Source organism: Staurois parvus, unplaced genomic scaffold (genome assembly GCF_062004578.1).
Source record: "Staurois parvus isolate SC_StPar_1 unplaced genomic scaffold, SC_StPar_1.0 ptg000946l, whole genome shotgun sequence".
Taxonomy (NCBI): Eukaryota; Metazoa; Chordata; class Amphibia; order Anura; family Ranidae; genus Staurois; species Staurois parvus.
The window spans coordinates 1,095,017-1,110,366 of NW_028318742.1; the positions used below are offsets into that span (position 1 = coordinate 1,095,017).

Genomic DNA, 15,350 nt, shown 5'->3' on the forward strand with positions numbered 1-15,350 from the left:
AGACCCTTATCCGAGCATGCAGCCTGGCAGGTCAGGAAAGTGGGGGGAGGACGAGCGAGCAACCCCCCCCCCGAACCATACCAGGCCACATGCCATCAACATGGGGAGGGTGCTTTGGGGCAGGGGGAGCTCCCCCCCAAAGCACCTTGTCCCCATGTTGATGGGGACACGGATTATGACCACAACCCTAGGCTGTGGTTGTGGGGGTCTGAGGGTGGGGGGCTTATCGGAATCCGGAAGTCCCCTTTACCCTAGATCCCACCCCCCCTCCCCCATGTGAATGAGTATGTACATGGTATCGGTACCCATTCACAAAAAAAAGTGTAGTGTAAAAAACAAATGTCCCACGAAGTAGATCCAACGTCAATCACAATGCCCACCACCGCTACCCGAAAAAAATTAAATAAAGACCAGCTCCGCTCATGACGCTGGCTCCCACTGTCTGACAGCTGTGCCGCAATAACAGTTCCTAAATACTAAAATGAAAAACTGATGATAAAAAATTGCGCGCTGCCCAATGATTCAAACAATATGGAAATATTAAAACAAAACAAAAAATTGAAACTTCTGCACACACGTATAGTGTGTGCTCATCACCTTAAACAATAAATACAAAAACAGTGTGAGGTGTTGCGCTGCTCAAAAACATCCACTATAGTGAACTCTAAAGCAGAACATAAACATAAATAAGTGCAAAAAACATTTAAAAAAATCACTCAACAGTAAGGGTAGAAATAATAATCCCAAGAAAATCTCTTCAGAAATAAAGGTAGGAAGCATAGTCCTACTGGTGAGTAAGCTCACTATCCCGGGGCTGTAAATCTTTTAAGCACTTCATGTCTAGACATTTTTACCCCCTTCCTGTCCAGGCCAATTTTCAGCTTTCAGTGCTGTCGCACTTTGAATGACGATTGCACGGTCATGCAACACTGTAACCATATGCATTTTTTAGCTTTTTTTGAGACAGATAAAACTGTATTTTGGTGGTATTTATTCACCACTGGGATTTTTATTTTTTTTTTGCTATGTAAATGAAAAAGTCCAAAAATTTTGAAAAACAGTGTTTTCTTATAAAATTTTGCAAATAAATCATCTTTCTTCATAAATCTTGGCCAAAATGTATTCAGTTATCTTTTTAGTAAAACAAAATAACCCAAATTAGTTTATAACCAAAAATTATAATTTTTCAAAAACATTTTTTTACATTTTTATTTTATTTTTTTTTATTATTTATGGGATTTTTTTGGGGTTTTTTTTAACATATTGTCACCCTAGCAGTACAGTGTCATCATAGTGACACTGTACTACTTGTGGGGGGGGATAAATGTAGCAGGGGAGTATGTTGAAAAATAAATGCAGCTCCTACTTGAAATTTGTTCTTTAATTACCGTATATATACTCAAAAGTATCGGTTTGACTTGAACACCCCTCGTACCAAACATACTGAAAGTTATCAAACATACATAAAGATTTGGGGGTTATAAAAACTTTATGTGTATATGGGAAAGTCCGTCATCATAACTGTGAAAATGTCACAAATATATAGATATTTTTCATTAGTACTTATTCATTTATTTTGGTCTGTAATAATCACAAAGCCCTCGTTCACAATGGGTGTGACTAGTCATGCATCCTGACAGATCAAAGCCGCGTAACAAGTCGCACCCTATTTGCCGCTATGGAACTGTTCAAATCATTGTGACTTGAGTTGCAGCGACTTGGAAAAATATTCCTGAACTATGTTTGTGCCATTTCATGTGTGACTTGCATTGACATCTGTGTATGAAGTCGCACAGATGTCAGAAGACACACATGAAATTGCACTGATCAGCGGCTTTGAAATTGCGCTCAAGTAGCACGCCTTCAAAGCCGCCCCCTGTGTGAACCAGAGATAAGTGGGGTTTTGGTCTGGATAGTTGTTAGTACTATATATTTATTTATTTCAGATACTTATATAGCGCCGTCAATGTACGCAGTGCTTTACATATATATTGTACATTCACATCAGTCCCTAACCCTCAAGGGGCGTACAATCTAAGGTCCCTAACTTACATTCATACATACACATACTAGGGACAACTTAGACAAAAGCCAATTAACCTACCAGCATGTCTTTGGAGTGTGGAAGGAAACTGGAGTACCTGGAGGAAACCCACTCAGGCACAGGGAGAGCATGCAAACTCCAGGCAGTTGGTGCTGTGGTTTGGATTTGAACCAACAACCCTCTCTTAGATTGTAAGCTCCCAGGATGAGGGCTGTCAGGGCTCCCAGTAAGACCAGAGATGTGTGAACTGACACAGGGAAACGCAAGCTCAAGTATGGTGTAACAATATAATTTATTAAAGGTTATACACAAATATAAAATGCACAATATAACAAAAGAAAACCTCCAACTGATAACGGAATGAACACAGACAAGAGCAGTCAGGGCTGGTGAGGTGGAGTGGTCAGGCAGGCCGGGTCAGGAACCATCGGGCAGACAAGACACAAAGGAGCAGGCAGAAGAGTGGTCAGGAATAGCCGAGGTCAGGACAGGCGGAGTTCGTTCAGAGTCAGGATCAAAGCAGAAACAGGATCAGGCAGGAAGCAGACAGGATGCAGGTACAGGGGCTCATGGGAAACATACACCAAGGCACTAACTGCAGGTCTGGCCACTCCTTAAATACACCTCCTGCAATCAACCTCAGGTGATGACTTGATTGCAGGAGTGAGCTTCTGGCTGCTGAGAGCACCCGCTGGCCAGCCCTGGTACTGCAGCCCACACGGCAGGTGAGTCCCACCACCAGTGGTGAGTCCATTCCTGACAAGGGCCCTCCTAACCCTCTTTTATTGAATTGTATTGTTGCTATATTGTCTCCCTTTATATTGTAAAGCGCTGAGCAAACTGTTGGCGCTATATAAATCCTGTATAATAATAATAGTACTGCCAGGCGGAAGTGCTAACCATTTAGCTACTGTGCTGCCCAGTATATACTATATATTACAGTATTACAGCCTTCCTCATTCAGGATTCCATGGAACCCTAAAGTTCCTCCAGAGGCTGTAAGAGGTTTCTTGAGCTGTGCCTGACTGATCTCCCATTTTGTGGTGCCTGCATAGTTTTGGCCCAATGGCACTTGGTAGACTTAGTGGCATGAATGGCATGAAAAATGGGCATTTTTCCAAATGACCTTCAATTAATTGGTTGTATCTGGTGTACCCCAAGACCTTTCAATTGTTCCTCTAGGGTGAAAAGGTTGAGAAAGGATGATAGACTATATACAGTACATATATTAGAATATATACCCTGTGAGTAGAGATGTTGTTTAGATACTCAACGTTCTATTTTTGTTTGACCTTTTTATGGGTCCATTTTAAGTGAATTGGTGGCAGAGTGACATTTATTCACTTTTGTAGTGTTCATGCCTAAAAAGGGGGCACTGGGAATATACCCAGGTCTCCCTTGTTAGTACAGAGACTACCAGTAACCAGGGCGGTCCCACACACACCGACAACACAGGCTCAGTCTAGGGGATGTCTTTTTACTATTTATTGCTATATAACTTGAACAGGAATGGGGGATACTACAAAATGACAGTAGCAATCAATGGGAGGACAAACTTCTTCTAGAAAATCCTTACAGGACCAGCCCAGCACACACTACAGTCCCAAATAAGGTCTTGCTCACAATGTCCCAGGAGCTGTCTGCCACCCAGCTTCTTCAGGTATTTCCTCAGTGAGGGAGACAATAGATCCTTTTCCCGATAATGTCCTCCAGCAAATATCCATAAACAATGTCCGCCGGACCCTCAGCCCAGCCCCTGCTGAGGCCCAGACTGCTTTTTCTTGTCTCAGTAGCTCTCTCCAAGGGGCTGCTGGAACCCTCTTAAGAGAGAAAAGAAAACTCTGGAAAGGCCTCCCAAACATGTATCATCACCCCAGCTACCTTCTTGACACCTCCTTCCAGGGATTAGTTGGAGCCTAAAAGAAAACTCTGGAAAGGCCTCCCAAACATTTATCATCACCCCAGCTACCTTCTGGACACCTCCTTCCAGGGATTAGTTGGAGCCTAAATATTCATGCTGATCATTTGACTCCCCTTGCCCTATATTCTGGAAGCTTCTTCCAGAAGCAGATGGAAGAAATCAAACACCCAGCTAGGAACCCTGACCAGACAAAAATAATCAATTGCTGCTCTACTGACTACAGTTAAGCCAAAAATGAAATTTTACCTAGCAGCCTAACTAGAGGAGGGCACTATACTTTTCAATCACATTATCTGGCTGAACAAGCAAAGGGTTGATAATTAGCTTGATGGAATTGAAATGTACATCAGGTATGAAGCAGAGTCATCTATAACTGCTTTTCTCATTTAATAGGTCAGCGATAGCGGCCGGACTCCACGGATACAGTGCAATGTTAGTGGGGCTGCTAATGGCTGTGTTCTCAACTAAAGGAGACTGGTACGGGTGGCTGCTTTTCCCTGTGGCTGTCATGTCAATGACATGGTATGTTATTCAGTCTAAGGCAGAACTTTTATGAAGGGCTGGGGTGCATCTGCAGTTTAATTACCTTTCGATGTCCAATGTCTTCTCTTGCAGTCCAGTCCTGTCCAGTGCTTTGGCTAACATTTTTAGCAAGTGGGACCTGCCAGTTTTTACGCTGCCTTTCAATATTGCTGTTTGCTTGCACTTGGCTGCCACCGGCCCCTACAATGAATTCTTCCCCACTGTGGACTTTCGGCCTACAGGTGTCGTCCCAAACATGTCCTGGTCTGACGTCGACATACCACAGGTAAGTCTGCTACAGAAGGCAGGTTTCCTGTTCATTACAAGATTGCACTACAAGTGTGAAACTCATTTGAAGCAGATATTGATTGGGGTTAGTGAACCTGCGGCCAGAACCTGTTCAAATATTTACACATTCTTAACAAGCAGTAGATGAGCTTTAAAATAAAACCCACCTGATATCTTTAGCTGCAAACACTGTGGGGCAATCCATCCTCAAATGTCAAAACAGAAGCATTTTCACTTTCTCTCAGGTGCCCAACTCCCAACATTGACCCAATAGCTTGGCTTCATGTGTTCCCCCTCCCAGAAATGGCTCAGCAGCTTAGATCCCTTTGCTATCCTCCCACCACTTATTCAGCAGCTTAGCTCCGCCTACTCCCATCTCCCAGCAGTCATTCAGCAGGTCAAAAACCCCCCTCACAGCAGTGTTTCTGCAGCTCATCTGCACCTGCTCTCCCTACCATGAGTCAGCAGCTCAGCACTCCCTTCTACTCATTCCAGCAGTGACTCAGCAGCTCAGATTCAACCCCTCCCCCCAAGCCCCTGATCCCCCCCTACCGTCAGCAGCTCAGCTACCCTTGCTCCACTCCTAGTTATTCAGCAGCTCAGCACCCCCTACAACCTTCTTCCAGCAGTCTTTCAGCAGCTCAGCAACCCCCCTCACAACAGCATTACAGCAGTTCTGCTCACATTTCTCCTCTTATCCTAGCAGGGACTCAGCAACTCCCCTGCTCCCCCTCTCAGCAGTAAGTTGGCAGCCTACCGATCTTCTAATCTCTAGTAAAACACAGAATAGGTGCACTGGAAGAGGAGAGCAGAGGTAGCTAAAGCTGCTCAGAGATCTGACTTAGATAACTGGACTGCTTCCTTGAGGATGGACTGTTCCACAGTGACAGCAGCTACATAAGGCAGTGAGGCTTGTTTAGAATGTGCAAAATTATTATGGGATTGTAAATACTGTGTGGCGCCATGGCTGTACCCATGGCGCCACCCAGTATTTACAATCCCATAATAATTATTAAGGTACTCGGTGCCATGTCCAAAAACTCAAGGCAAAGAATATTTTGGATATATAATATGGACTTTAAAAATCCATATTAAGTATCCAAAATATCCTTTACTTTGTTTAGAATGTTACATAGTTAGTCTGGCTGAAAAAAGACAAAGGTCCATCCAGTTCAATCATTTAAAAAAAAAAAAAAAGTTATCCTATACCTATACAGTGTTTGCAGCTAAAGATATCAGGTGGGTTTTATTTTAAAGCTCATCTACTGCTTGTTAAGAATGTGTAAATATTTGAACAGGTTCTGGCCGCAGGTTCACTAACTATTTTTACTATTTTTGTGGATTAATCACTAACAACTCTATCTCACACACTACTATCTAATTCTGTTGTCAGTGGAATACTTATCTGGGCCAACGCATTCTGGGCCTCAGTGGCCATTGTGGCACACTACAGTTGCTCTCCTTTTGGGAGCCTTGTCCGCACTGTAGTCTGGCAGAAACCATTTGTTTTTAAATACGGCTTCATTTGGTCAAAGCAAAGGCTCTCTAATTAAGACTGTATACCTTATAACCCCTGAAGAAAGAGTGTTGTATCTCTGAAATGCATCGGGTGAAAGGAGCTACGTGTCTAGTCTATGTATAGCGCTGAGAGCTGCCACATATAGTGTAATAGATCATATTTGTAAGCCGTTTGATGTTTTATGTAACATTGTAATAATAAAGACTACAAAATATATTTTATCCTATTTCTGGTATGTAAATGCCTTTTAAAGTACCATTGGGGTTTTTTTTTGGTTTTAAAATTTCATATGGGTACAGTGTTGCTTGACCAAGCAATTGTCATTCAAAGTGCAACAGCACTGAAAGCTGAAAAATGGCCTGGGCAGGAAGGGGGTAAAAGTGCTTGGTAGGCAAGGGGATAAACTCTACAGTATCTTCCTAACTATCCTATAGAAGTTAAACTAACAGGTCTATAGTTACTTGGTAAATACTTTGATCCCTTTTCAAATATAGGCACCACATTGGCCTTATACCAATTCAACGGTACTATGCTCATCATTAACCACTTCCAAACCGGACACTTTTACCCCCTTCCTGACCAGGGCAATTTTCAGCTTTCAGCGCTATCACACTTTGAATGACAATTGCGCGGTCATGCAACACTGTACCCAAATGAATTTTTTACAATTTTTTTGAGACAGATTAAGCTTTATTTTGGTGGTATTTATTCACCACTGGGATTTTTATTTTTTTTGCTATGTAAATGAAAAAATCCAAACATTTTGAAAAAAAGTGTTTTTTTTATAAAATTTTGCAAATAAATAATATTTCATCATAAATCTTTGCCAAAATGTATTCCGTTATCTGTTTAGTAAAAAAAAAAAATCCAAATTAGTTTATAACCAAAAATTATAATTTTTAAACATTTTTTTCACATTTTTATTTTATTTGTTTATATTATTATTTTTTATTTATTTACTTATTTTTTACATACTGTCACCCTAGCAGTACAGAGTCACCATGGTGACACTGTACTACTTGTGGGGGGTGATGAAGATTTTTTTTTTTTAAACTGATTGCTTTTACACCCATAAAGGGTGTAAAAGCAATCATTTCTCTTTCTCTCTGTGTGCATTCTTGCACTCATTGAGAACTACTGAGTGAGCTGTGATTGGTCACAGCTTGTCACATGGTACAAGGCTGTTGTGAATAGCCTTGTACCATGTGACCTCTGTGATCATTCACAGATTTCACACGTAGTAAGCAATGATGTCACAAGTGACATCTTGCTTACTACTTTGCATGTGATCACTGATTGGCCAATCAGTGATCACATGATCGGGACCTCGTACAGAGGTCCTGTCCAACGATCGGTGTTTCACTGTGTCCGGAGGACACAGCGGGCACCGGATCGCGGTGCTGCGCGCTCCGAGGGAGCGCGCACAAGCATGGTGCGGGGAGGCTGTTTATAAACGGCCACCCGACCCTGCACTGCCACTGTCCGGCCGTTTATATGCAACGGCCGGTTGGGAAATGGTTAAAGAGTCCCTAAAAATTAGAAACAATGAGTTTGAAATGACAGAACTCAATTCTTTAAGGACCCGTGGGTGTATGCCATCTGGTCCAGGTGCTTTATTCACTTTTATTCTGTCTAAATATTTCTGGACCATATCAATTGTGAGCCAATGTGATTCATCTGGAGCTGTGTCAATATCATCCCCATTATGGACATGATCTTCCCCATGCCCCTTTGTATATACAGAGATGAAGAAGGTATTTAATAATTTAGCCTTCTCTTTGTACCCAGTCACCCACTCTAGATTATTTTGTAGAGAGCCTACATGCTCAGACCTGACCTTTTTACTATTAATAGGTTTGAAGGGGGGTTTGTCATAGGTTGATTGTTAGCAGGGGCGGACTGACAACTCATGGGGCCCCCGGGCAATAGGGGATTATGGGGCCCCTGTGTCCTTGCCCAAACTCAAAAAAACTATGAAAAAGGTACCAGGGGCATCTCATGGGGCCCCCTACTGACCCCAGACCCTCGGGCAGTGCCCGAGTTTCCAAATGGTCAGTCCGCCCCTGATTGTTAGTAAAGTTCACTAAGAGAAACATGGAGACTATTGGCCTCCTTGTGGAAATGCTAACTGCACAACTGTTATTCTTTGTAAGTCATTGACCTAAAACAAGTAGGCCAATTGGGAAGGTCAGAAGACCTTCCTTGTCTACTTCATCTACATTAGTAAGTCAAGATATTGAAGCAAGAGGGTCAGCATAGCAGTCAAGAAACTAGCATTTTAAGAAAAAGCTGTATCTTTTTTTTTTTGTATGCTATCAGAAAAGTCAAATAGGTAATTTGTTTTTAAAAAGGAATGTAATATATAGAACACATAGGCATTTATAATATGTGTTTCAGTTGCTGAAAGCTGTGCCAGTTGGTGTGGGGCAAGTATACGGGTGTGATAATCCATGGAGCGGTGGCATCATGCTGGTCGGTCTCTTCATTTCCTCCCCAATCATTTGCATGCACGCTGCTATTGGATCAGCAATGGGGATGCTTGCAGGTACGTCAACAATTGTGTTTAGGATGATTTTTTTTTGCTTGGTTTTAGCTTTCTCAAGTGCTTCATAAAATGAATAATATAATATTTAAAGTTAATTCTATGCTAAAAAATACTGTCTAAATCAGGGGTGGGCAAACTTTTTGACTTGAGGGCCGCAATGGGTTCATATATTGGACCCGGGGGCTGGACCAAGAGTAGATGAATGATGTGTATGTGTCATCCATAGTAAGTATAGTAATATTCCCCCATAGTAAGCATAGTAATTAATCCCCCATATAGTAATTCATCCCCCATAGTAATTCATCCCCCATATAGTAATTCATCCCCCATATAGTAATTCATCCCCCATATAGTAATTCACCCCCCATAGTAATTCACCCCCCCATAGTAATTCATCCCCCATATAGTAATTCATCCCCCATAGTAATTCATCCCCCATAGTAATTCATCCCCCATATAGTAATTCATCCCCCATAGTAATTCATCCCCCATATAGTAAATCATCCCCCATATAGTAATTCATCCCCCCTATAGTAATTCATCCCCCGTATAGTAATTCATCCCCCATATAGTAATTCATCCCCCATAGTAATTCATCCCCCATATAGTAATTCATCCCCCATATTAATTCATCCCCCATAGTAATTCATCCCCCATATAGTAATTCATCCCCCATATAGTAATTCATCCCCCATAGTAATTCATCCCCCATATAGTAATTCATCCCCCATATAGTAATTCATTCCCCCTATAGTAATTCATTCCCCATATTAAGTCCCCAAGTCCCCCCTGTGTCAATTCACTTACCTTTCCTCTCACCGTGTCCCGCGCCGTTCCGGTGTAGCATGAAAATCTGTCTCCTATGAGGATCTGTCCCCCTCGACGTATCTGCGCATGTGCCAGTTTCAGGCATTAGCAGCCGATCGGCGATCTCCGGCACAAGCGCAGATACGTCAAGGGGGACAGATCCTCATAGGAGACAGATTTTCATGCTACACCGGTCTTCAGGGCGGACTGTGAGAGGAGCCTAGCTCCGCGGGCCGGATTAAAAGGTCCGCCGGGCCGTATACGGCCCGCGGGCCGTAGTTTGCCCATTGCTGGTCTAAATCAATGTTTCTCAACCAATGTTCCATGGAACCCCATGGTTCCTTCAGAGGTTGCTCCGTGTTCCTTGAGCAATGAGCAAGTTCTGCCTCTCAGATAAGTTCCCACTGACACCACTGATCTTTGTAGCTATATGTAAGGGGCTAATGTCACTATGCCTGCTTTGCAAAGACTGGAAAGTGCAAAATTCTATGCAACTCTGCATAGAAACCAATCAGCTTTCATGTTTTATAGTCAAAGCTTAATTGAACAAGCTGAATTAGAAGCTGATTGGCTACCATGCACATCTGCTCCAAATTTTGCACTCTCCAGTGTTTGTAAATCAACCCCTTTGCACCCAGGACTTGTAAGAATTGTAAAACCTTACCTCTCTGGGATAGGTGTATGTGCTGTTATTTAGTTGTATTGCTTAGAGCAGCAATGTCAGCTCAGTAACAAACTGTTAACCTATGGTAGTTAATCCGTCTACTGCCTGAGCTTAGGACTGATAACTGCAACTCTATCTGGGCTGCCAGAGGAGGGCGGTGTAGCAAACTTGCTCATCAGAGTTGGACGCGGAGTTCCCCTTTTCCTTTTCTTTTTATTTGAGGTATTCCTCGATCATTCATTCCCTACCCCCTCCCTTCCTGAGAGCCAAAATTTATATCCTGGCAGATGGGGGGGGTCAACCCAAGTTAAGGCATCCTCAGTCCGGTGCCAGGCAGTCTGCGAAAGTGTAACCTTCCTCACCTAAAGCACTGACCTGAGAAACTTGTGTAGACTCACCCATCATAAAACAGATAAGGCATCTTCTCCCCGGACTTGAAAGAAGTTGAAACCTCACAGAACCTAACAGTTAAAGATGACAGATGTTGGTTCTAATTCAGAGTTCTCCCGACCCCTCCCAAAACAGCGTAATGGCCAGTATTCAGAGCCACCCCCCCTTGCAGAGGGATTTTTAAAAAAGAGACAGGCTGGCAGGCCTGGTAGAAGAAACACACATCTCCCAACTTAACATCGGTAACAAAAGGGAGATCAAAGATCCTTCCTGCTCTGCACTTGGATCTGCTTACAAACCAAGGCATATTGGCAAGTAACTTAACCCTGTAACTTCCTTCCTATTATCTCTCTGCTGTATCTTTATATACATATATATATATATATATATATTTTCGTGACCCTCTTTGTAAATATTTTATTGCACCTGTTTGACTCTTTTAGTAATAAATCTTTCTTTCTGAAAGTGTTAAACTGTTTTTAAGCGCTTACTTGCAATTCACGAATTCCTGCCTTTCGAAGAGACGCTACTGTGTTTGTTTAATTCTCTGCCCAATTGGCCTGCGGGGTCTGCATTGGACTGGCGACTTTTCAATCATCATAGTGTATATTTGATAACGGGAGTTTCCCAGTCTCCGACAAAAGTGGTGGTGGCAGTAGAGGGTTAGTTGTGTAATTAACCCGACCCAGTAACAAGCGCATTCAGGCTGCAGGCACCGATTGTAGCCCATTAGTTGGACAATCGCTGTGCAGGGTGCAGCTGGGTGGGGCCTTGTTACGCACGTCACACCGGGGTTTTAGATCGTCCGTTCCTTCGGTCACGAAGGTCTGGGGTCTGACGCCGCGGGCGTGACGTATTACTGTTAGTCGCGGTCGTACAATTGTCGCATGTTGGTGGCGGCGACCGTGCGATCATGACAAGTGGGACTAACAGTTAAAAAAGATTCAAAGAATGTATGTGACAGTGCAACCAACGTATGTTGGATAAATCTTTTTATTGCATTAAAAAGTGTTATAGATGGGAAAGCTGACAAACCACTTATGCATTTCATGCTAAACTGTGCTTATTTATAGAGGGATCTCCAGTGGTTTCCCTCCTCACATTTGAGTTCTTCTGGTTTTTTGGTTCAGTTGCTGTTTGGTGTTTTCTTTTCTCTTTCTCAGTTGTAATTTCCTCTTGTACAGTTGTTTATTGTGTTGTTTATGGCTTTTGACCACTGCTATAGTATATGTTGTATATAATTAATGTAACTATAGTGTTGTTTGGATGGTCAAAGGCCTTAAATACTAACAGAGTTTTAGGAGAAAGTTATAATAGAGATTATTTAAGATCTTCTGTGACCTCCCTAATCAATAGCAGGTGATAGTAGACCCTCCCTTAGTTAATCAATAAACTTGATGTGTGCTTGGAAATTAGTGTAGGCAAGTTTGGATCCATCTGTAGCAGAATGGACCGGTCAGTTTCTTATATGAAAGTTTGAGGTGAATTTATCAATGGTTTAATTAGAAATTTGCCCAATATTCACCCATTTTTTACCAAGATTTGATTTTCCACATTCCCTCTAAAAGAAGCGTGTCCCCCCTTCTCCAAATGAACCAATCTGGCATGCCAGACATACAGGCTGGTGTCCTCAATGGAAATGAGTGTAGGAAAGTTTGGATCCAACTGGAGCAGAATGGACCAGTCAGTTTCTTATATGAAAGTTTGGGGTGTATTTTTGAATGATTTAATTAGAAATGTGCCCAATATTCACCCATTTTTTACCAAGATTTGATTTTCCACATTCCCTCTAAACGAAGTGTGTCCCCCTTTCTCCAAATGAACCAATCTGGCATGCCAGACATACAGGCTGGTGTCCTCAATGGAAATGAGTGTAGGAAAGTTTGGGTCCAACTGGAGCAGAATGGACCAGTCAGTTTCTTATATGAAAGTTTGGGGTGTATTTTTGAATGATTTAATTAGAAATGTGCCCAATATTCACCCATTTTTTACCAAGATTTGATTTTCCACATTCCCTCTAAACGAAACGTGTCCCCCCTTCTCCAAATGAACCAATCTGGCATGCCAGACATACAGGCTGGTGTCCTCAATGGAAATGAGTGTAGGAAAGTTTGGATCCATCTGGAGCAGAATGGACCGATCAGTTTCTTATATGAAAGTTTGGGGTGTATCTATCAATGATTTAATTAGAAATTTGCCCAATATTCACCCATTTTTTACCAAGATTTGATTTTCCACATTCCCTCTAAAAGAAGCATGCCCCCCTTCTCCAAATGAACCAATCTGGCATGCCAGACATGCAGGCTGGTGTCCTCAATGCAGATACCAGCCCACATACAATTAGCATTGGGTGGAACTTTGGGAACCCTAAAATCAGGACCTCCTTCCCCAGCGCCTTAGCATAATACTGACTAGCAGCAGGCTGTTCAGCACCCAGGAGGGGTTGCTGGGGAGGGGGAGGCTCATGTTCCACCTACCTGGCCCTCATGGACTAAGTTTAAAAATAGGCAATAACATCACAGGGTTCATCCTTGTTTGTGACATCACTGCTTATTTTATTTGGTCGTAGTCCAAATATGGGCTATGATGTCAGGGAAGCCCCTTCCCCAGAGTTTCTTGTGCACATAAAACATACTAGTGGTGGGAACTTCTTCAGTGAATCCTCAAAGCACCCAAATGTAGGAGTATATTTGGGCTGGTATCAGCATAACAGAGGGGGCTGTGTGCTGTGTGCTTTTAAAACCCTTTTCATTAAAAAAAAAATGACATTATCCCTCTTAGAGCTGAAATTGTGTGCAAACACAGTTTCAGCACCATGGAAAGCACATTGCGAAAGGAATGAAAGGACACTTCTGATGGTCAGTAAATTTTGCCCAAAATATTCCCACAAAGATGTATCCAAAGATTAAAAAAAATTAGTTGCTACTGTACTATGAAAATTTGAACTAACACGATTTGCCTAGTGAATGTCATATAATAAATAGATGAAATCTTTCTAACTTTCTGGCCAAATCCTATTGAATTTCACTTGGGAAAATATAGCTATTAGTGAATCAATGATAACTACCCCCCGTTGTGACTGTTATCACAACTCAAGAGATATAATGGTCTTAGTGCCTGCTGTTTTGACAGGGAGAGAATACAAGGAAGTAATTAAAAAAGAAAAAAAAAACCTAAGAGGTGATGTTCCCTGTACTAAAAATTCAAGAGTGGAGATTTAGATTATGACAGATGCCCGCTTTTGACCGGTTTTCTTCAAGCTGATGACTATATACAGTATGCATGTAATAAAATATACAAATGATTATAGTTTCTCCTTAAAATGTATAGTTGAAGCATCAATTAAATTGACCATATTAATTCCTATTTCCTCAATGGATCTCATTTCAGGGCTAAGCATTGCTGCACCGTTTAAGACCATCTATTTTGGACTGTGGGGCTATAACTCGGTGCTCGGCTGTATCGCAGTGGGAGGGATGTTCTACGCTTTCACCTGGCAGTCCCACCTGCTGGCCATTGCTTGTGGTGAGTACAAAGCTAACTGGCATTAAGTACTGAGATTGCTGTATAGGTCCTTGCAGAATTCAAAAATGAACATATCTTTGATGATATAATGGTGCTGTATAGCTCAATCATGTTGAGATTTCACCTCTTGTTCCACTCACGTAAGCATGATGGCTACCTAAGAAAGAACCTATTGTTGGCTCAATCCATCCAAGTTGATTTTTAAGTTACAGGTGGATGCTGGTATGTTAAGCCAGTGCCTGGTTTCTTATATCTATTGTATACTCCAACAGTGAGACCCCTGCCATAATTCCCAACAGCTCTGTTCCTGCTGTGAGTTGTGAGTGTTCCTGCCCAACTTTGTGTATCTGTCAGGGACCATCGCGATGCATGGGTCTACAAATGCGTAGGTGTCTGTCAAGACATGCAGGCAGCAGGGCACTAGGACCCAGGCGCACCCGTCGTCTATGACAGTACTGGGCAGGCACTAGGACCTAGGCTGCGCCTGTCAGGTGCAGGGCGGGCTACTTAAACCAGCCCTGCACAGACACTTGTTGCCGAATGGTCTTTCTGCATAACCTGTTACCTGTGTTGTGAGTACTTTGATCTGGATTATCTGACCTAGCTGCCTTCTCCTGTCCTGACCCCTTGGCTTGCCTGACTCTGCTCCTGGATGTTCCCCTTTAGATTTGATCTCCTGTTATTGACCCTGCGTGTGACCCGACCATTCTTTGCCTACTGTTTTGTACCGCACCGACCCCCTGGCTACCGACACGGCTTGTTTGACTCTGCCCTTGCTCATTCCTCCATCCATCCATCCATCCATCCCTCAGGGATCCCCGGGTCCCCTCACATCAGACTCTCACCCTGCAGGAGCCTCCGGCAGACTCCTCTACCACTGATAGAGATATCCAGTAGCTGCGACCTGGTCCCGGAGCGCTCCAAGTCCATCCCCACCATCAGGGGCCCTGGTGAACAAGTGCTCCGGAACTTAGACTCCGCACGCTGGAGAGGCTCTATCAGGGGACTGATAGAGGTGCTGTCGGGTGGTTTGTTACAGTGTCCCAGCAACTCCTGTAACATTCTCCATGACATCAAATAAAAAAAATCCATTACCCATGTGGGAACCCCTCGTAATGGGCAAAG

At 42.8% G+C, this 15,350-nt stretch overlaps 1 protein-coding gene across 3 annotated transcripts in view; it reads left to right on the top strand.

Annotated features, from left to right (window-relative positions):
* The window catches only part of SLC14A1 (solute carrier family 14 member 1 (Kidd blood group)), an 88,686-nt gene that overhangs the window by 65,339 nt on the left and 7,997 nt on the right, over nt 1-15,350 (top strand). For all 3 annotated transcript variants that reach the window (XM_089656875.1, XM_089656874.1, XM_089656876.1), the window contains exons 4-7: nt 4,359-4,487; nt 4,581-4,773; nt 8,692-8,839; nt 14,091-14,225. In XM_089656875.1, coding sequence (XP_089513001.1) covers nt 4,359-4,487; nt 4,581-4,773; nt 8,692-8,839; nt 14,091-14,225 — 605 coding nt within the window. The remainder of the gene's footprint in view (nt 1-4,358; nt 4,488-4,580; nt 4,774-8,691; nt 8,840-14,090; nt 14,226-15,350) is intronic.